Source organism: Somniosus microcephalus, chromosome 3 (assembly GCF_052327205.1).
Source record: "Somniosus microcephalus isolate GS21.2 chromosome 3, FLI_Smic_1.0, whole genome shotgun sequence".
In the NCBI taxonomy this organism is placed as follows: domain Eukaryota; kingdom Metazoa; phylum Chordata; class Chondrichthyes; order Squaliformes; family Somniosidae; genus Somniosus; species Somniosus microcephalus.
In genome coordinates, this window is record NC_140989.1 from 142,648,450 (window position 1) to 142,668,994 (window position 20,545).

Consider the following 20,545-nt stretch of genomic DNA (forward strand, 5'->3'; position numbering starts at 1 on the left):
CTCATGCAATCTGTATGACTCCTCTTGTGGATGGTGCCTTGCACTGCCAAGCAGTCCCTCCCCTCTTTTCTGAACCTCTTCCATCAGCACCTCTGATGATGCAGCAGCAAACTGGGGTATTACAAGTGGCAATGATTTCTAAAATGGTCAAACTTAGATCCACCAAAAACCTTCTCCCATTTAAACTGCCGCTGTAGGCCTTTAAAATCTGTTGAGCAGCACTAGATGTTCTGTCCCCAAAACTTGACCCCTAGTGACTGGTGTATTACATACTGGGTTCCTCGCTGCACTTACATAATTAAGTAATTCTGGGAGATTCAGTGGGGATCCGATGTGCTCAAAGCCTACTGCATTTAGTTCTTGCTCAATTTGCAAACATTGCAGAGTGCTATGGAAGTAACTAAAGTGTTAAATCTGACACGGTTTTATAACTTCACCAAAGGGCCCAATTTCTGCATGCTATATTTTGTGAAACATTTGTTACAAAAACAAGTAACCTATGTTTTCATGCTATTATCTCCCAAATTTGCATTGTTGTAAGGAGCTGACACAGTAGCTGCTTGTACACATGCTATTTATTACTGTGTTTGGCAGTGTATTTTCTCAAACTAAATGGATTTGTCTTTTTTTAAAGAATGCTAAATAGCAGCTGACACAGAGAAATTCATGTTTAAAGAATGTTTATTTCTCCATTGTAACTGATGAATGCACATAAAATTACTCGTGGAAGAAACATCATGCCAGAAAATTGCATAGAATTCATACAAAATTTGAATATGCATTTCAGAACACATTATCATTGTTAAAGACAATATTATTTACATCCTTTTTATGTTAAGTATTCCCTTTGTCACGTTTTGTTATTCTACAGTCAACTTTAAATCAAAACAATTTAACAATATTAGAGCACAGACCATCCATTTAATATGATTCATGAGATAAACAGGGTTACGTTTCACTCGATGTTACTACACACTTTATGATTTGTCTAGATCTGATGTACGAGCTAAAGTTCGTGAAACACCATTAAACGTCCTAATCCAAAAATGACCCGCATTTAATGCTGAACACAAGCAGTAGTGTTTGCAGTTGTTACATGAAGTGCACATACAACCTAGTTCAGTACAGAAGTCCATAAATACAGATTTCCACAATAAGTACTTTGAATATTCTACTTAGACAGATACAGAACAAGGCAAACACTTTAAAGGCACAAGACTCTCACACCATATAGACCCCTTCTTAGTTTTGTTAGATTCAACAAATCTAATTCAAGTAACGTTAAACAACAAATATAATGGGTATGTTTGTATGTGTATATTATATATCTTTTCTGTTGCAACTGTTGAAAACTATAGGGTGTGATACAGACTGAATAAAACTATGAATTTCTATTTTTGCAATAATCTGTCACGCTGTTAAAAGCAATGAAAAGTAAAAAATGAGAAATGCCCCATTATAAATAATGAGCATTTAAATGGCTAGACCCAACACTGGTAGGGTTTTCATTAAAATAGCATGTTAAGTCGTATAAAAATAAAGAGATGTTTGAATGTTTTACTGAAACATCTTATTAGACAAATACTGCACCAAATAATGGCAATGAAATGTTTTCACTCAGAATAATTATACGTACTGAATGCAATGGAAATACAAGAGTCTTTAGATTTATGCATTTCATTTTTTGAGCAACCATTATGACATTGAAAGGTTCTTACCATAAAATAGTTCCTTAAACCTTGAACTATTTTTCCTGTCAATTCAACTGCTGCAATACCTGTATCTGTTATGTACTGGATATATGGCAAAGAGTGAATAATGTCAAAGAACTCAGGTTGCACAATTTGTTTAGGTGACTATTCATTATACCAATGCTTGCTAAAGTTACCAGTGTTGATTAACCATCAACAATATCGCATTTTCAGTGTTTAATTTTGAAATTAAAATTTCATTCACAAAGTGCATACATACACATCAATACAATGACTTGCTTGCATTTCTCCCTTCAAGATATTTACAACCACTTGTATTGTACAAAAAAAATCTTACAAATGTCTTAGATGTGTAACAAGTTACAATATATTACTTGTGCAGTTGGATATAAGGACTTTCTGTTACGTCACTCACATTAACTTGTAATAATAACCTTGGTTTAGAAAAACTGTGATATCAATGTAACTCTACTTTGTACACACAAGTCAAATACGCTTTTTTTACCCTGCAAAGCTATCAAAGTACATTACAGCACGAACTCCACAACAAAACTGCTCCTTACAATTATATTTTAAAGTATCCACAGTGATAACCACAATACTTCCATCATGCATGCATCCCTGAAACTTGTTTCCCTTTAATATACTGAACAAAGCTGATACAGAAAGTTTTAGAATTGCACAACCAAAACTCCCATTATATTAAGCAGCATTCTTAATTCAGCAATGCCGACGTTAAAGTATGCAGCAATGTACAATTACTTAGGTAAGTGTACTTATGTATAAAGCACAGACAATGGCACACCTGTGCTTGCAGCTAAAGCAAAGGTTTCTTACAACACAGTGCAAACATGCAATGTTATGAATACATGGCTGTTGAGCTTCGCCTATTAAGTACTGTGGATCTCAAGTTCCTCTTTGATGGTTTTCAAATGTAATGTGTGGCACTGTACAATTAGTTTCGCACTGGCACTTGAACAGAATGTACACACACATGATCCTGACACTGTACTGTATGTTTGAATAGGTCTTCCAGAGCACAAACATGTACTCAAGCAGTTATTCTCCTGTCTACATCCTTTGTGTAGCAGCCCATAAATACAATAGATCAATGCAGTTTAAAGATGGGATCTGCCTATTAAAATGAGGTATCAAACACTTTATCTGACTTAGTGTCTTCTAAATCATCATCAGTTGAGCATGACTTGTGGTTCAATTTCCCATTATCTGGAGCTAGGGAGGGAGGTGGAGCGCTGTGGTCTCCATCTTCACTGAATTTTCCTTTCAGTGTATCCTGTACAAATTCTTGGATTTCCAGAGGCAGCCTCTTAAACTTGTCTTGGTATTCTTGATCGAGATCACTCTGTAGCTGCAAACAACAGAAAAACTGTAGTGTAATAAATTCTCCGAACCAACAAACTTTGTTCCTTTTTGTCCCACACAAGTGCACTCCGATATAAAGAACACATTTGTTTTTCTAGGTCATGTTAATCCTTTTAGTTAAGCCTAAAAATTTGTTGATGTTTTTTGGTAACTGGTCCGGTAGGAAGACAGACCAGTGATCAGTTCTCATCTTATGGTGCTATATGCATAATGAAATCAAGACCCCAAAACATGTTTTTCTTTGCCAATTCTCTTCCCTCATTCTTGACTGCTGGAGCATTGTTTCAAGGATGCCAGGCATCCTTTCATACCTTGTTCAATAGCCAGTCTTCATGTCTGAGCTTACACAATGAGTGTGGGAGGCTCTTTGACCACAGGGCCCAATCTTGTCTTCACCCACTGTCCACATACACACGCACTTTTCAGCAGGGATCATTAGATAATGATCAGGAGTCGAAACCCTGCCTGATTTTTCCTCTTGCTATCCAACGGAGTGCTAAGTCTAACTGTAGCATTAAAATAGCTGCCTGGGCTAACTTCAGTTAACTGAGCACAGACTAGGAATCAAATCGAAACATAGAACATAGGAGCAGAAGTAGGCCATTCGGCCCCTCGAGCCTGTTCCGCCATTTAATGAGATCATGGCTGATCATCCAAAATCAGTACCCTGTCCCTGCTTTCTCCCCATATCCCTTTAGCCTTAAGAAATATATCTAACTCCTTCTTGAATATATTTAATGAATTGGCCTCAACTGCTTTGTGTAGTAGAGAATTCCACAGGTTCACCATTCTCTGGGTGAAGAAATTCCTCCTCATCTCAGTCCTAAATGGCTTACCCCTTATCCTTAGACTGTGACCCCTGGTTCTGGACTCCCCCACCATCGGGAACAACCTTCCTGCATCTAGTCTGTCTAGTCCTATTAGAATTTTATAAGTTTCAATGAGATCCCCTCTCATTCTTCTAAACTCTAGCGAATATAAGCCTAATCAACCCAATCTCTCCTCATACGTCATTCCTGCCATCCCAGGTATCAGTCTAGTGAATCTTCGCTGCACTCTCTCCATGGCAAGAACATCCTTCCTCAGATAAGGGGACCAAAACTGCATACAATACTCAAGGTGTGGTCTCACCAAGGCCCTGTATAACTGCAGCAAGACATCCTTGCTTCTGTACTCGAATCCTCTCGCTATGAAGGCCAACATACCATTTGCCTTCTTAACCGCCTGCTGCACCTGCATGTTTACCTTCAGCGGCTGGTGCACAAGGACACCCAGGTCTCGTTGCACTTCCCCTTTTCCCAATCTATTGCCGTTCAGATAATAATCTGTCTTCCTCTTTTTGCCACCGAAGTGGATAACCTCGCATTTATCCACATTATACTGCATTTGCCATGCATCTGTCCAATCACCCAACCTGTCCAAATCATACTGGAGTTTCTCTGCATCCTCCTCACAGCACACATGCCCACCCAGCTTTGTGTCGTCTGCAAACTTGGAGATGTAAAATTCTAACAGGACTAGATAGACTAGATGCAGGGAGGATGTTCCCGATGTCGGGGGAGTCCAGAACCAGGGGTCACAGTCTAAGGATAAGGGGTAAGCCATTTAGGACTGAGATGAGGAGGAATTTCTTCACCTAGAAAGTGGTGAACTTGTGGAATTCTCTACCACAGAAGGCAGTTGAGGCCAACTTATTAAATATATTTAAGAAGGTGTTAGATATATTTCTTAAGGCTAAAGGGATCAAGGGATATGGGGAGAAAGCAGGGACAGGGTACTGAATTTGGATGATCAGCCATGATCTCATTAAATGGCGGAACAGGCTCGAGGGGCCGAATGGCCTACTCCTGCTCCTATCTTCTATGTTTCTATGTTTTCTATATTACATCTAGTTCCCTTGTCTAGATCATTTATATATATAGTGAATAGCTGGGGTCCTAGCACCAATCCCTGCAGTACCACACTAGTCACTGCCTGCCACTCGGAAAAAGACCCGTTTATTCCAACTTTTTGCTCCCTGTCTGCCAACCAGTTCTCTATCCAAGACAGTACCTTACCCCCAATCCCGTGTGCTTTAACTTTGCACGTTAATCTCTTATGCGGGACCTTATCAAAAGCCTTCTGAAAGTCCAAATACACCACATCCACTGGTTCTCCCTTATCTATTCTACCAGTTACATCCTCAAAAAATTCCAGTAGATTAGTCAAGCATGATTTACCTTTTGTAAATCCATGTTGACTTTGTCCGATCCTGTCACTGTTTTCCAAGTGCATCTTTTATAATGGACTCTAGCATTTTCCCCACTACCGATGTCAGACTTACCGGTCTATAATTCCCTGTTTTCTCTCTACCACCTTTTTTAAATAGTGAGGTTACATTAGCTATCCTCCAATCCATGGGAACTGTTCCAGAGCCTATAGAATTTAAAAGATGACCAGTAATGCATCTACTATTTCTAGGAATTTGGGACCTTCTGGTCTGAATGGCACAAGATACAACTGACTTTACCAACTAAGTCATCAGAGAACCCTTCGGATAGCTTTTTGAATGAATTATTACACCATCAGGAGCAGACAATATGGCCCTGATTTTAACCCTACGCACCCAGCGGGAACAGGGAAGGTGAGTGGTTAAAATTGTGAAACTTGCCTTACCTGGAAAATGGTGGGTACCTAATAAATATATGCAAGTCGGGGTCCCATGATGTCATTGGGGCCTTGATGCTATTTTAAATGGGCTGGGCGGAAGTCCTGCCCAGGGGCCAACCCGCTCAGTAAAACCTGACTGGTCTCAGAAACTGACTGACCAGAACTACTAAAGAATTTAACGGCGAACTTACCTGAAGGCAGAGGTTTACAGAGATGCCCGTGCTGTAGAACTTATTCGATTCCCAAGGCATTGGTAAGCTACCACATTAACGTTTTCTCATTTTTGTGGCTTCACTCACCCTGACTAAGCACTCTGGCCTAGAAATTCGGTGGCGCCCCTGGGCGCCGGAATTACCGCTGCGATCAGAGCTGTTGCGCCCGCCGGAAATTCATTTTGAGCGCCCCAAGATGGATGCGGGGCGCTGCTCGAGGCGCCCCGCGTCCCTCTTGGGGCGCTGAAACTGAATATCGCAGCGCAACATGCCACAGCGCCACATGCTGCGGCACGGCGCGCTGCAGTACTGCAGGCCTTCCTCCCCTTCTTAAGGGGGAGGGGCCTGCACCAGCGCGATGACCGATCGCGAGTGCCGGCAAAAGAGCCCGGCAACGAGGAGAAGTGCCGGGCTCTCCGGACACAGCCGGCACTGCCGGGGCGGGGGGGGGGGGGGGGGGATCAGGAGGCCGGGGACGGAGGTGCTGGCAGGCGGCCACCGAAAAAATGTCCGACCCGCACCTGCACCTTAATTTGCACCACTACCGCCACAGGTAGGCCCCGTGAACCGGGCGCGATTTGCGACCGGCGTTACAGAGGCGGGTGCGACTAAATATCGCGATCGGGGCAGTAGCGGGGCACTGTGCACACCGATGACGTCATCGGTGGCGGCGCAGCGCTACAGGCTAACGCCGCCATTAGCGCCCCGCTAAATATCGCGGGAGGCGTGGCCAGTAGCGCTAAAGCCACTGAGTGCCCTCTTTAGGCGCTAACTGGTGGCGTAGCCCACCGAATTTCTAGGCCTCTCTGCTTGTCATGGGTGCCTGTATTGCTTATGTACTCTGATTAGAGGGACAGTTGGCTGAACAGGAGCAGCAACAGCAGCCTCATCAATTCAGGTCAAGCAGCAACTGGGCATGTCAAAGTATAGCAGGTGAGGGGGAAGCCAGAGAGGCCAGGGATCAGTTGATACAGAAACTGTCTTGTTGACCTTTTTAATCCACTCACCTAGAAAGTGACAAAAAGCTGCTCTGCATTAACAGTCCTTGTTACCCCCTTCACCACTCCCTTCATTCTGCATTGAAGAACAGTGAAACCATTCAGCCAACCTCTTTAGCAGTGATGTTCTGACAATGCAGACTAACAAGCTGCAATGAAAAGAGACCATACACCAAACTCCCAAATGTGAAAAAGCTGATGAATTTATTCAGAAAGAGAAGATTGAAGTGCTCAACCCAGAGTGCTTATCTAAACAGAAGCTTTCCTCATTCTACTACCCCTACGAGATGCTTCCGCAGTGGCTTCAGCAGGTGGAATGCTGCTGATGCTCATGTAGGGACCCTTGCGACTCCTATCCGGAAACGACTGGGTGCTCGAGCCTGAGCGGGCCCGGCTGTAGACTGTGGCACTTCGACTTCTGCCAGGGCAGTCTGGCCCAGCTGGCTTTCTGGCACCATACTGGGTACTAGTTGAGGGGGTGGCGAGGGAGCAAACCTATTTACATCCTGAGAGAGGGTAACATGTGCCACTCCCGCTGAGCCACTGTCACTCCCAGGGGGCTGGGGCTCAACACATCCACTGATCTGCAGGAGGGCCGAGAGCAGAAGATGAGTGACTCCTTGAAAGCACCTATCCACCAGTCTGTCTCTCCAAGGCACAACGCAGGTGTGAGCCCAGAGTCTGCCTGGTAACCATTCGAGCTGCATATCTTGTGAACATTTACTTCTGTTCTGAGGGCCCGGCTGCAACATCACTGGAGGTGGCCACAATCTCCAAGGTAAAAGAAAGGACTTGCATTTATAAAGCACATATCACAACCTCAGGACATCCCAAAGCACTTTACAGCCAATGAAGTATTTTTAAAGTGTAGCCACTGGTGTAATGTAGGGAAAGGTGGCTTCCAATTCACCCACAGCAAGGGCTTACAAACAGCAATGAAATAAATGACCAGATCATCGTTCTTAGGTGCTGGTTGAGGGATAAATGTTGGACAGAACATTCTCCTGCTCTCCTTTGAATCGTGTCGTGGGATCTTTTATGTCCACCTGAGAGGTCAGACGTTGCTTGTCTTGGTTTAACATCTCACCTGAAAGATGGCACCTCTGACAGTGCAGCACACCCTCAGCACTGCACAGAAGAGTCAGCCTAGATTATGGGCTCAAATCTTGGAGTGGGGCTTGAACCCACAAACTTCTGACTCAGGTGAGAGTGCTAGTCACTGAGCAAAGGCTGACACTGCAGAGTGCTGAAGCCATGTGAGATGACACCAGTCAGGCTGGAAGCAGGCTTCTCTATACTTTCTGCCTTGGTGGTAAAACTTCTTAGCAGGACTTTCAATACCTTGTACAACTGCTTGTGTGAGGCCAGCACTTTTTTTCTCATTGCTGGGCCCATGAAGTTCGTATCTCTGTCCTCCTCAGCAAAGCTGGGAGAGGACCTCACAAGCTGTCTCCTGGGCTGTCCCTGTTACCAATACCTGCTCCTGTGCACAAGTGCTATGTGCAGACCCCTCTACATCACTCACTAATTCAGCCACGGTGCTAATCTCTGTGCTGGTGTTTGGGAGTGATGGAGCACATGGCAGTGGCTCCTCAGAAGGATTCTCCTCCACTGAGGTGTCTTCTTTGCGGAGGGGAGGGGGCTTTGGCTGTTAAGAAGGACCTAGAAGAAGAGAAAAGGGACAAGTGTTAGGATGGCAATGGGAGGCTGCACAGTTGCAGAAAACATGTATCACAATGTAATTTGATGTAGTCAAGCTGGCTGAATGTGTGTTTCACCAGTGCTTACTGAAGGGGTACAAGTAATTTTCAGAGACCCTGCTTAATGAAGCCCCACAACCTCGAAATGCCCGATGCGCATGGCACTGGCAGGCCCACATATTTCCATGGCATGCTGCTCCAGCTCGCTCAGGATCATGGGGTTAGCTGGTCCTCCCCTTGCTCCTCTCATGAATATTGTCATCGTTTAGTCCTGCAGAAAGAGAGGGCAAGAGTTAGTGGCTACTGAAAGGAGAGTGCCACTATGTGGGGCTTCTGCTGGTTGTGCATATGCTGAGAAGGAGGAGAAGCAAGATGCAAGCAGGATGAGGAGGTGCTGAATGGGCAGCAAGTGCGTGGAGTGTGACGTGAGGAAGGAGTCCTGAGAGAAGTTGGTGATTGTATAAAGACTAGCAAATCAGAGGAGAGTGATGCTAGTGGCTGGTGTGAAGAGAGTGAGGAAGAGATGAATGCGTGCTTGTAATGAGAATGAGAAGTGATGCAGTGTGTCGTTGTGCTGAGGGAAGGGGGTGATGGACTTCTGCCATGTGTTCTTGAGAGAGAGGCGTAAATGAAGAGCAGTTCTCATCCTTGCACAAAGGAAGATGGTTGTGGTGGTTGGAGGTCAATCATCACAGGCCCAGGGCATCGCTGCAGGAGTTTCTCAGGGCAGTGTCCTAGGCCCAACCAACCTCAGCTGCTTCATCAATAAGGTCAGAAGTGGGGATGTTTGCTGATGACTGCACAGTGTTCAGTTTGATTCGCAACTCCTCAGATAATGAAGCAGTCTATGCCCGCATGCAGCATGACCTGGATGACATTCAGGCTTGGGCTGATAAGTGGCAGGTAACATTCGCGCCACGCAAGTGCCAGGCAATGACTATCTCCAACAAGCGAGCGTCTAACCACCGCCCTTGACATTCAACGGCATTACCATCGCCGAATCCCCCACCATCAATATCCTGGGGGTCACCATTGACCAGAAACTTAACTGGACCAGCCGCATAAATACTGTGGCAACAAGAGCAGGTCAGAGGCTAGGTATTCTGTAGCGAGTGTCTCATCACCTGACTCCCCAAAGACTTTCCATCATCTACAAGGTACAAGTCAGGAGTGTGATGGAATAATCTCCACTTGCCTGGATGAGTGCAGCTCCAACAACACTCAAGAAACTCGATACCATCCAAGACAAAACAGCCCGCTTGATTGGCACCTCATCCAGCACCTTAAACAGTCACTCATTCCACCACCGGCGTACCGTGGCTGCAGTGTGTACCATCTACAAGATTCACTGCAGCAACTCACCAAGACTTCTTCGGCAGCACCTCCCAAACCGGCGACCTCTACCACCTAGAAGGACAAGGCCAGCAGGCACATGGGAACACCAGCACCTTCAAGTTCCCCTCCAAGTCACACATTATCCTGACTTGGAAGTCTATCGCCATTCCTTCATCGTCGCTGGGTCAAATTCCTGGAACTCCCTCCCTAGCAGCACTGTGGGAATATCTTCACCACACGGACTGCAGCGGTTCAATAAGGCGGCTCACTACCGCCTTCTCAAGGGCAATTAGGGATGGGCAATAAATGCTGGCCTTACCAGCGATGCCCACATCCCATGAACGAATATAAAAAATTTTTTTTTCCTACAGCTACTGTAAAATGGTAAAATTTTTGCTGTCCAAAATCTTGTAGCAAAGAGTCCTGTGATGAAAGGGTTTTCCTATGAGGAGAGATGGAGTAGAATGGGCCACAGCGTTAGCCGTGGCTCAGTTGGTAGCACTCTTGCTTCTGAGTCAGAAGATTGTTGGTTCAAGTCCCAGTCCAGAGACTTGAGCACAAAAATCTAAGCTGACACTTCAGTGCAGTGCTGAGGGAGTGCTGCACTGTCGGAGGTACCGTCTTGTGGATGAGACGTTAAACTGAGGCCCCGTCTTCTCTCTCAGGTGGACGTAAAAGATCCCATGGCACTATTTCGAAGAAGAGCAGGGGAGTTATCCCCGGTATGCCAGCCAATATTTATCCCTCAACCAACTTAACAAAAACAGATTATCTGGTTGTTATCACATTGCTGTTTGTGGGAGCAAATTGGCTGCTGCATTTACAACAGTGACTTCATTTCAAAAGTACTTCATTGGCTGTAAAGCACTTTGGGACATCCGGTGGTCGTGAAAAGTGCTACATAAGTGCAAGTCTTTCTTTTTTGTTTTTATACTCCCTGGAGTTTAGAAGAACGAGGTAATCTCATTGAAACATATAGAGGGAAAAATTTGGTTGCTTTGCGCCTCCCGTTAGCAACGCGGCTCAAAGCAACTAGCGCCAGGGCACGTCGTCACCAACGCCTCCCGCGAAATTCAGCAGGAGGTTAGCAGTGGCAGTAACCGTTCGCGCCCCGTGGCGCTGTGCCGCTGGCAATGACGTCATTGCCGTGTGCAGTGCCCCACTTGCGCCCCAGCGCGATCTTCGGTAACGCCCCCTGGCTTACCGCCAGACGCTATGTTCGACAGGGTCAGGGGGGGCCTATCTGCGGCTGGGACGGCGCTAATTAAAGGCGAGGTGCCGGGCGGTCATTTTTGTTGCTGGTCACCTGCCAGCACCTGCCCCCGTTGCTGTCCCTGGCCTCTGTAGTGTATGTAACCGTTCCACCTTTAAGAGAACTATTTTAAGGGTTGCACTACTTTATCTTGGCTGCTGTATACTGTAATACCGGTGGTGACCACACCGGTATATAAGTGCTGTGTAATGATTTATTGGGCAGTTCCGCCCTGACCTTCAACTAGTAAAGACCTGTTAAAAGTTACTCTTGTGGTCTGTGTAATAATTCTCAATATAACACACAGACTTAACAGTGGCGACGAGTACGATCTTACCCTGCGGCAGAGATACATCCAAGGCAGTTTAACGGGCGTCGAGAGGAGGCATCCGCCCTCATCATTCTGCTGAGAAAAGACTCGGGTCTGCAGAGCAAAGGAAGAATTCTGACACGAAGCCTTCCATCAGCAACAGGCAGTGATCATCCCTTCTATCACGGTGGTGGGTAAGCCGATCAGCGACGAGCAGCAAGTCGGCCACGTTGACTGTGAGTAGGGGAGAAAATAACAAAAAAAACGGAGGATATAAGGGCGGAGAACTCGACCACGGCCGGGGAAAAGAGCCGGACAGAAGTCGGGGCCAGAGGCGCTGAGACTGGGGCAGAGTAAGGCACGGAAGCCGCGGTGAATGCAAACGCAGCCGGTGTGAAAGACCGGACTGCAAGCGGGCTGGGAGACGCAACAGCGTCGAGAGAGAGCTCGACCGCGACCGGTGAAAAAGGCCGGGCAGCTACCGAAGCCGCGAGGCGCAGCGACCGGGTCAGCGTAAGGCGCGGGAGAAAATTAAAAAAAAAACCGCGGAGAACTCATCCGCAGCCGGGGGGAAAGGACCGGACTGCAAGAGGGGCTGGGAGGCACGATTTGAAAACCGCTGGGGGAGGGCGAACGCAGCAATACGGCAATCGCCATTACAGCCAGTGGGGGAGAAAGGCAAATGCGGGAAGCCGCCATTTTCGGAGGCGGGGGAAGAAGACAAGCGCGGAAAACCGCCATTTTGTAAAAGAAAAAAAAAAATTCTTTTGTTTCTCAAGAAGATCGCGAGGATGCCTAAGCGTGGTAACATCAACGATTTCGATCCCGATGTTGAAGATTGGGCCACGTATGTAGAACGCATAGAGATATATTGTAAGGCAAATAAAATATCAGAGGAAGATAAAGCACTAACCTTACTAAACTCAATGGGTGCGAAGACATACGGGTTATTGAAGCATCTTCTATCACCAGCTAAACCGGCGGATCAGACTTTCGCTAAAATTGTTGCTGTCCTGAAGAATCATTTGAACCCCACACTGCTGATGTTAGCGGAACGATTTAAATTTTATGCGAGAACGCAACTGAAAGAGGAAAGCAACGCGGAGTATTTAATTGAACTGCGTAAGCTAGCGAAATACTGCCAGTTTGGGGAAAGCCTGACAGAGGCACTGAGAGACAAATTCGTGTGTGGGTTGTCGAAAGAAGGAACACAAAAGCGGCTACTTGAAGAGAATGATCTTACACTTGATAAGGCTGTCACTATTGCAGCATCGCACGAAGCCGCAGCGAGAGGCACTGCGGAAATGCAGCTGAAGGCAGTGGTACTCAGCGTAGATCAAATGGCTTTGGGTACAAAGAAATGTTATCGTTGTGGAAAGACAACACACGATCAGAACCAATGCTGGTTTAAAAACCAGGAATGTAGAAAATGTGGCAAGCTTGGTCACATAGCTAAAGTATGCCGGTCAGGAAAGAAGACCAGCAACAAAAAGTCACCACAGGAAAAGTGCAGAAAGGTACATAAGGTGGCTGAGAAGAGTTCGGATGAACAGAATTCGGATTCAGACTCCAACAGCAAGGAACTGGGTAGTCTGAGAATTCACAACGTGAGTAAGGAAGCTGACCGACAAACTATCTGGGTCACACTGTAGATAGCAGGAGTCCAAGTGAAGATGGAATTGGACACCGGATCGGCGTTGACGGTCATGAATAAGCAAGATTACAAAAAGTTATTCAAACATATTCCCCTACGGGATACGGAGATAGTATTGCAGACATACACGGGGCAAAAAGTATACCCCATCGGAAAGATAAAAGTCAAGGTGATACACAAGGGCAAAGAACACCAAGGAATGGACTTATATGTACTACCTGAGGGAGGTCCACCACTTCTGGGACGGGAGTGGATCAGAAAAATAAATATGGACTGGCACTCCCTAAACGCAATAACGGTAGATTCCGGAAAAAAAGATGTCAAACCTGAACGATTGTCCAGAATATTGGATGAGGCTAAAGAGGTGTTCCAACAGGGACTGGGAACACTGAGAGGAATTAAGGCAAAAATCAAGATTGCAGAACATGCAAACCCAAAATTTTTCGAAGCCAGACCGGTACCGTATGCGATACGACCTGCTGTGGAAGCTGAGCTGGAAGGGCTGGGACGTTCAGGAGTACTGTCTAAGGTGGACTGGAGTGAGTGGGCCACGCCCATTGTTCCCGTCATGAAGCGTTCATCGAGTAACAAGCCAGGGGAACCGGGGAAGGTCCGCATCTGTGGAGACTTCAAGATCACAGTTAATCCAGTGCTTCACACGGTGCAATATCCGCTTCCGCGGATTGAGGATATCTTTGCTTCATTGTCTGGCGGGAAATGCTTCACCAAGATAGACCTGGCGCAAGCGTACTTACAGATGGAAGTTGAGGAAGAGTCGCACCAGTATCTCACAATCAGCACGCACAGAGGCTTGTATTGATATAATAGACTGGTTTTTGGAGTGGCTTCAGCTCCGGCAATTTGGCAGAGGGCCATGGAGCAGGTATTACAGGGAATTCCAAGCACTCAATGTTACTTGGACGATATCCTGATTACAGGAGATGACGATGAGGAACACCTTGCAAATTTGAAACTGGTGCTCACCAGGTTGAAGGAGTATGGCCTTCGAGTTAATCGCCAGAAATGTGAGTTCTTTCAGAAACGGATCTCGTACTGTGGTCATGTCATTGACCAGGAGGGGCTGCACAAGTCACCTGACAAGATCGAAGCTGTTGTGAAGGCTCCCGCTCCGGAAAATGTATCCCAGTTGAGATCGTTCCTAGGGTTGATTAACTATTACCATAAGTTTCTGCCAAATCTATCCACGGTGCTGCACCCGCTGAATGCTCTTTTGCAGAAAGAAGTACCATGGAAGTGGAGCGAGGACTGTAAGAAGGCCTTTCGCAAAAGCAAGACATTGATCACCTCAGAGGAAGTGTTGGCTCACTTCAACCCAACGCTACCTATTCGTTTAGCTTGTGATGCTTCTCCTTATGGTATTGGAGCAGTACTCTCACACAAGTTGCCAAATGGCTCGGAAAGGCCAGTCGCATTTGCATCCAGATCATTGACCTCCGCTGAGCGCAACTATGCTCAGATAGATAGAGAGGCTCTCAGCCTGGTGTGGGGAGTAAAGAAGTTTAATCATTACCTGCAGGGCCAGAAGTTTACACTGCTGACAGACCACCAGCCGTTGGTATCCATATTCAACCCTAAAAAGGGCGTTTCCATTATGACAGCGCAAAGGCTACAGCGGTGGTCCCTTTTCCTAGGGGCACACCAATATGACATAGAATACAAAGAATCACAGAAATCACAGAAACCCCACAGTGCAGATAGAGGCCATTTCGGCCCATCGAGCCTGCACCGACACATATCCCACCCGATCCCCGTAACACCTACACATATCCCACCCTATCCCCGTAACCCCCCGTATTTAATCCCCCTAACACTAAGGGTCAATTTATCATAGCCAATCAACCTAACCCGCACATCTTTGGACTGTGGGAGGAAACCGGAGCACCCGGAGGAAACCCACGCAAACACGGGGAGAATGTGCAAACTCCACACAGGATCAAAACAGCATGGGAATGCTGACGGTTTATCACGCCTACCGTTGCCAACGGTAGAAGAGGCGCCTACAGTGGACCCAGTGGAGGTGTTCCACTCAACCATAGTGGAATGTCTACCAGTAACAAATTCTACGATCGAAAAGGAAACAAGAAATGACCCGACTCTCTCACGAGTCTACGATTTAACGGTGAAAGGATGGCCAGCACATGGCGAACCACTGTTGCCAGCATTCTCGCAAAGAAGAGTACAGCTGTCAGTGTGCCGAGGAACTTTGATGTGTGGATCCAGAGTGGTGATTCCACCCAAACTCCAGCATAAAGTGCTAAAGGAGCTTCACGAGGGGCATCTGGGTGGAGTGAAAATGAAGAACCTAGCCAGAGCGTTCGTGTGGTGGCCAGGTATCGATGGAGACATCGAAGAAATGACCAAGAGCTGTCTAGGATGCCAGAAGGTCCAAAACGCCCCACCACATGCTCCTCTGCATCCATGGGAGTGGCCCTCATCTCCATGGCAAAGGGTACATATCGACTTTGCTGGTCCATTTATGGACTCAATGTTCTTAATCGCGGTGGATGCACACTCCAAGTGGCCGGAGGTAATAAAGATGTCCTCCACCACCACGGAAAAAACCATCACAGTATTAAGGACCATATTTGCCAGGAATGGGCTGCCGGAACAGATCTGTTCTGATAATGGACCGCAATTTGTGTCCGAAGAATTCAGGAAGTTCTTAAAAAACAATGGGGTTAAGCACTACACGTCCGCCCCATACCATCCCGCCACCAATGGATTAGCTGAAAGGTTTGTCCAGACCTTCAAGAAGGCCATAAAGGCCATGGGTAATGAAGACATAAATCTACAACATAAGGTAGATAACTTCTTGTTGGCGCACAGGAATGCAACACATGCGGTCACAAACCAAACCCCCGCCATGATGTTTTTCAATAGAAGACTAAGATGCCGGCTGGATTTGATCAAGCCAAACATCAGAAGGGACGTAGAGAACCGGCAATTTCAAGGCATGAATGAAAGGCCAACTAGAACCTTCCAGATAGGTCAACAAGTTTTGGCCCGGGACTACCGTACCGAGAAATGGCAGCCTGGAACTATTTGCACACGACTAGGACTGCTGATGTATACCGTGGACATTGGTGAAAGCATAATAAGGCGCCATGCTGACCAGATCATAGCGTCATCCGAAAAGGGACAACCTACACCACAACTCTATACGCCTAATGATGAAGCAGAGATACCCATAGTATCTACCTCCGATCCGGTGATACTAGAACCAGATGAACCCGACACTGACATTCAAGCCGAATCGACCTTGCCAAAAGAACCTACTACACCACCGAAAACTACTACACCACTGAGGCATTATCCGGACCGAGTCTGGAAGCCTCCAGAGAGACTGAATCTGTGAACTGTTTTTACATGAAGTTGTGTATATATGTTATGATGTTATGTTTAATGGGTATATATACTGTTAACCTAAAAAGGGAGGATTGTAGTGTATGTAACCGTTCCACCTTTAAGAGAACTATTTTAAGGGTTGCACTACTTTATCTTGGCTGCTGTATACTGTAATACCGGTGGTGACCACACCGGTATATAAGTGCTGTGTAATGATTTATTGGGCAGTTCCGCCCTGACCTTCAACTAGTAAAGACCTGTTAAAAGTTACTCTTGTGGTCTGTGTAATAATTCTCATTATAACACACAGACTTAACAGCCTCCTCTTTAGCCCCCCCCATGGAGTGCCGGCTGCGCTCCGTGAGCCCGGCACTTCTCGAGTGCCGGGTTCTTTTGCCGGCACTCCGATGCCTGGTGGCCCAGCTGTGCCCCGGGTCATGCTGCACAAGGCCCCTCCCTTTTAAGAAGGGGAGGAAGGCCTGCAGTACCGCGGCGCGATGTATTCTCTCGCAGCACCCCAAGAGGGAGGCGGGACGCTTTCAGTAGCGCCCCAAGAGGGAGGCGGGGTGCTTCCAGTAGCGCTCCGCTTCCCTTTTGGGGCTCTACCGATGAATTTCAGCTGTGGGGGGGCGCTAATTTTTCCGGGGCGCTAAAAGTAGCACCCCAGCAAAGTTAGCACCCCAAAGGGGGTGCGGCCCAATTTTTCCCCCATAAGATTCTGAGAGGGCTTGACAGGGTAAATGCTGAGAGGCTGTTTCCCCTGACTGGAGAGTCTAGAACTAGGGGTCACAGTCTCAGAATAAGGGGTCAGCCACTTTGAAATTAGATCTTATTGAATGGCGGAGCAGGCTCGACGGGCCATATGGCCTACTCCTGCTCCTATTTCTCATGTTCTTTAATAAGGTGCAGTGCAACAACTATTGAAACTCCCCATTGAGCAAGTTTAGGATTTAGACATTACATCGTTCGGTCTATCTTGGACACAAGCTGTGAATTGAAATTGTGAGTGACCCTCCAATGCGTCAGGGCTTTTATCCAGTGAGCGTAAAGTTTCCGGGTTTGTTCTCCTGGCTGTGCGGAGTTTGCTGATCTCAGCAAGGGCAGGTGTAGGTGAGCTACAGTTGGGCTCAGTATTTCCAGGCTAGGGAGTGGAGGTGGTCAGTCAGGGTTCCTCCTCCTGATCCCAATATGCCCTGCTGAAAGTGTATGCGTGTGGGCGTGTGCACGCGGACACGAATGGGCTTGGCTGTAATGGTTCCCGTGGCCACTATCAAACCTCACATATGAGGCAAGATTCTGAATGGCGACCGAGGCCCACGGTACCCCAGCAAAATGTTAACGGGGTAGAAATTGGTATGTGTTGCCCCCATTTTGTGGGCGTAAAACATACCAATTTAGCAGTGGGACGGCCTGCGCCCAATCCAGGGTGGATGCCTAAAACAGACATTCGGCCTCTTGAATATAATTAGGGGCCTAATGCCTAGTGAAGGAGCCTTCGCTGGAATTAGTCAGAAAGAGCGTGGCCTGCATCGGAATTGGTCAGCGGCCACCGGCGAAAGGTAAGTTTTAGAATTATTTTACTTTTTAAAAAACCTTTCCTGTGGAGCCAGGAGGAACAGGACTGATCTGCCGAATCCACAGGCATGGCAATCACCCCCTCCCCTCTGGAACCCACTCTAACCCCCCCCCGCCCCCTTCCCGGGATTTAGCTGAGGACCGCTGCTGGCGAGGCAAGCGGCCTGACATTGGTGTCCTCCTCCGAGCTGCCTGTGGAGGCGCGGCCGGTGCGGGCAGCTCATCCCAAATATGTTGATGAGGCCCGAGTTCCAATTTCCATTGACCCTTGGGCCTCTTGGCTCGGGTGCCTGCTGCCTGCACAGCGCTCGGTCCTGGGCCTGGGCCTGAAAACGGCCCCAGACGAATTTTTACACCAATGCTTACAGGAGAAGAAGGGAGGGGAGAATATTGGCAAGCAGCAAAAACAAAAAACAAATGTTACACAACGTGGAAACATAAACTCACAGAAATAATAATAAAATGCCATTTCATAGTAGTGCTTCACAGATTAAATATGCAACATTTAAATGAATGTACTAGGTTTTTTTAAATGCATATAAAGTAGGATTATAATTGCTAATGCAAGCATATTTAACTCAAAATTCTTAAAAGGATAATTAACTTATTAGCATGGTATCCTACATGTCATAATATTACAAACATTACACACCAGCATCTAACCCAGTGATCTAATCCAGGATGACCAGTAGTCAATGTAAGCAAGATGTTACCAAATTATTCTGATCCCTAAGCATGCATAATTCCCAGGAAAATCCAGGTAGCAGTGCAATCTTCCATAAATACCATACAAATGGTATACTGACCTCATAAAATATGGGTATGTGCTATGATTTTCTGAAATGTACATAATGGGCCTGAAATCAGGGTGCCAATAGCGGCGTACGCTGCCGGAAGTCTTGTAAAAGACCTCCATCGCCTCCAGTCCAGATCCAAGGTCGTCCCATCCTCTGTCGTCGAATTACAATATGCAGAAGATGCTTGCGTCTGCGCTCACTCGGAGGTCAAACTCCAAACCATCGTCAACACCTTCACCGAAGCGTACGAGAGCATGGGCCTTACACTAAACATCCGTAAGACAAAGGTCCTCTACCAACCTGCCCCCGCCACACAGTACTGCCCCCCGATTATCAAAATCCACGACAAGGCTTTGGACAACGTGGACCACTTTCCATACCTCGGGAGCCTACTGTCAACAAGGGCAGACGTCGATGACGAAGTCCAACACTGCCTTCAGTGTGCCAGAGCAGCCTTCGGTCACCTGAGGAAGAGAATGTTTGAAGACCAGGACCTCAAACCCGGCACTAAGCTCATGGTTTACAAGGCAGCTGTAATACCTGCCCTGCTGTATGCCTCAGAGACATGGACCATGTACAGCAGGCACCTCAAAGCACTGGAGAGGTACCACCAACGCTGCTTCCACAAGATCCTGCAAATCCATTGGCAGGATAGGCGCACCAACGTCAGTGTTCTTGCTCAGGCCAACATCCCCAGCATCGAAGCTTTGACCACGCTCAATCAGCTCCGATGGACGGGTCACATTGTCCGCATGCCCGATACGAGACTCCCAAAACAATAGCTCTACTTGGAGCTCCGGCACGGCAAGAGAGCCCCAGGTGGGCAGAGGAAACGCTTCAAGGACACCCTCAAAGCCTCCTTGAAAAAGTGTAACATCCCCACCGACACCTGGGAATCCCTGGCCCAAGACCGCACAAAGTGGAGGAGAAGCATCCCGGAAGGCGCCGAACACCTCGAGTCTCTTCGCCGGAAGCAAGCGGAAGCCAAGTGCAGGCAGCGCAAGGAGCGCACCCACCCGCCCCTTCAACCACCGTCTGCCCCACCTGTAACAGAGACTGTAGGTCCCGCATTGGACTCATCAGTCACCTGCGAACCCATTTTTAATGTGGAAGCAAGTCATCCTCGGTTCCGAGGGACTGCCCAAGAAGGAAGAAGACGCTGCTGGAAGTCTTGTAAAAGGTCCCGCAAGGTTTCGCATGCACTGTGCATGCGCAAATCCCCGGAACTTGCGATCTGTCAAGGTTCTACAAAGATATAATAGCAGAGCACTTGGAAAACAATGACAGGATCGGACAAAGTCAACATGGATTTACAAAAGGTAAATCGTGCTTGACTAATCTACTGGAATTTTTTGAGGATGTAACTGGTAGAATAGATAAGGGAGAACCAGTGGATGTGGTGTAATCGGACTTTCAGAAGGCTTTCGATAAGGTCCCACATAAGAGATTAGCGTGCAAAGATAAAGCACATGGGATTGGGGGTAAGGTACTGACTTGGATAGAAAACTGGTTGGCAGACAGGAAGCAAAGAGTTGGAATAAACGGGTCTTTTTCCGAGTGGCAGGCAGTGACTAGTGGGGTACCGCAGGGATCGGTGCTAGG

At 47.1% G+C, this 20,545-nt stretch overlaps 1 protein-coding gene across 6 annotated transcripts in view; it reads right to left on the reverse strand.

Moving 5' to 3' along the window:
- Nucleotides 1-663: 663 nt before the first annotated feature.
- Nucleotides 664-20,545, reverse strand: part of plcb1 (phospholipase C beta 1) — a 1,372,871-nt gene continuing 1,352,989 nt past the window's right edge. For 2 of the 6 annotated variants that reach the window (XM_085981701.1, XM_085981710.1), the window contains one exon: nucleotides 664-3,081. In XM_085981701.1, the coding sequence (XP_085837827.1) occupies nucleotides 2,851-3,081 (231 nt within the window). In that variant the 3' untranslated portion in view covers nucleotides 664-2,850. The remainder of the gene's footprint in view (nucleotides 3,082-20,545) is intronic. The other 4 variants (XM_085981702.1, XM_085981705.1, XR_015077546.1 and 1 more) reach the window with 4 other exon arrangements.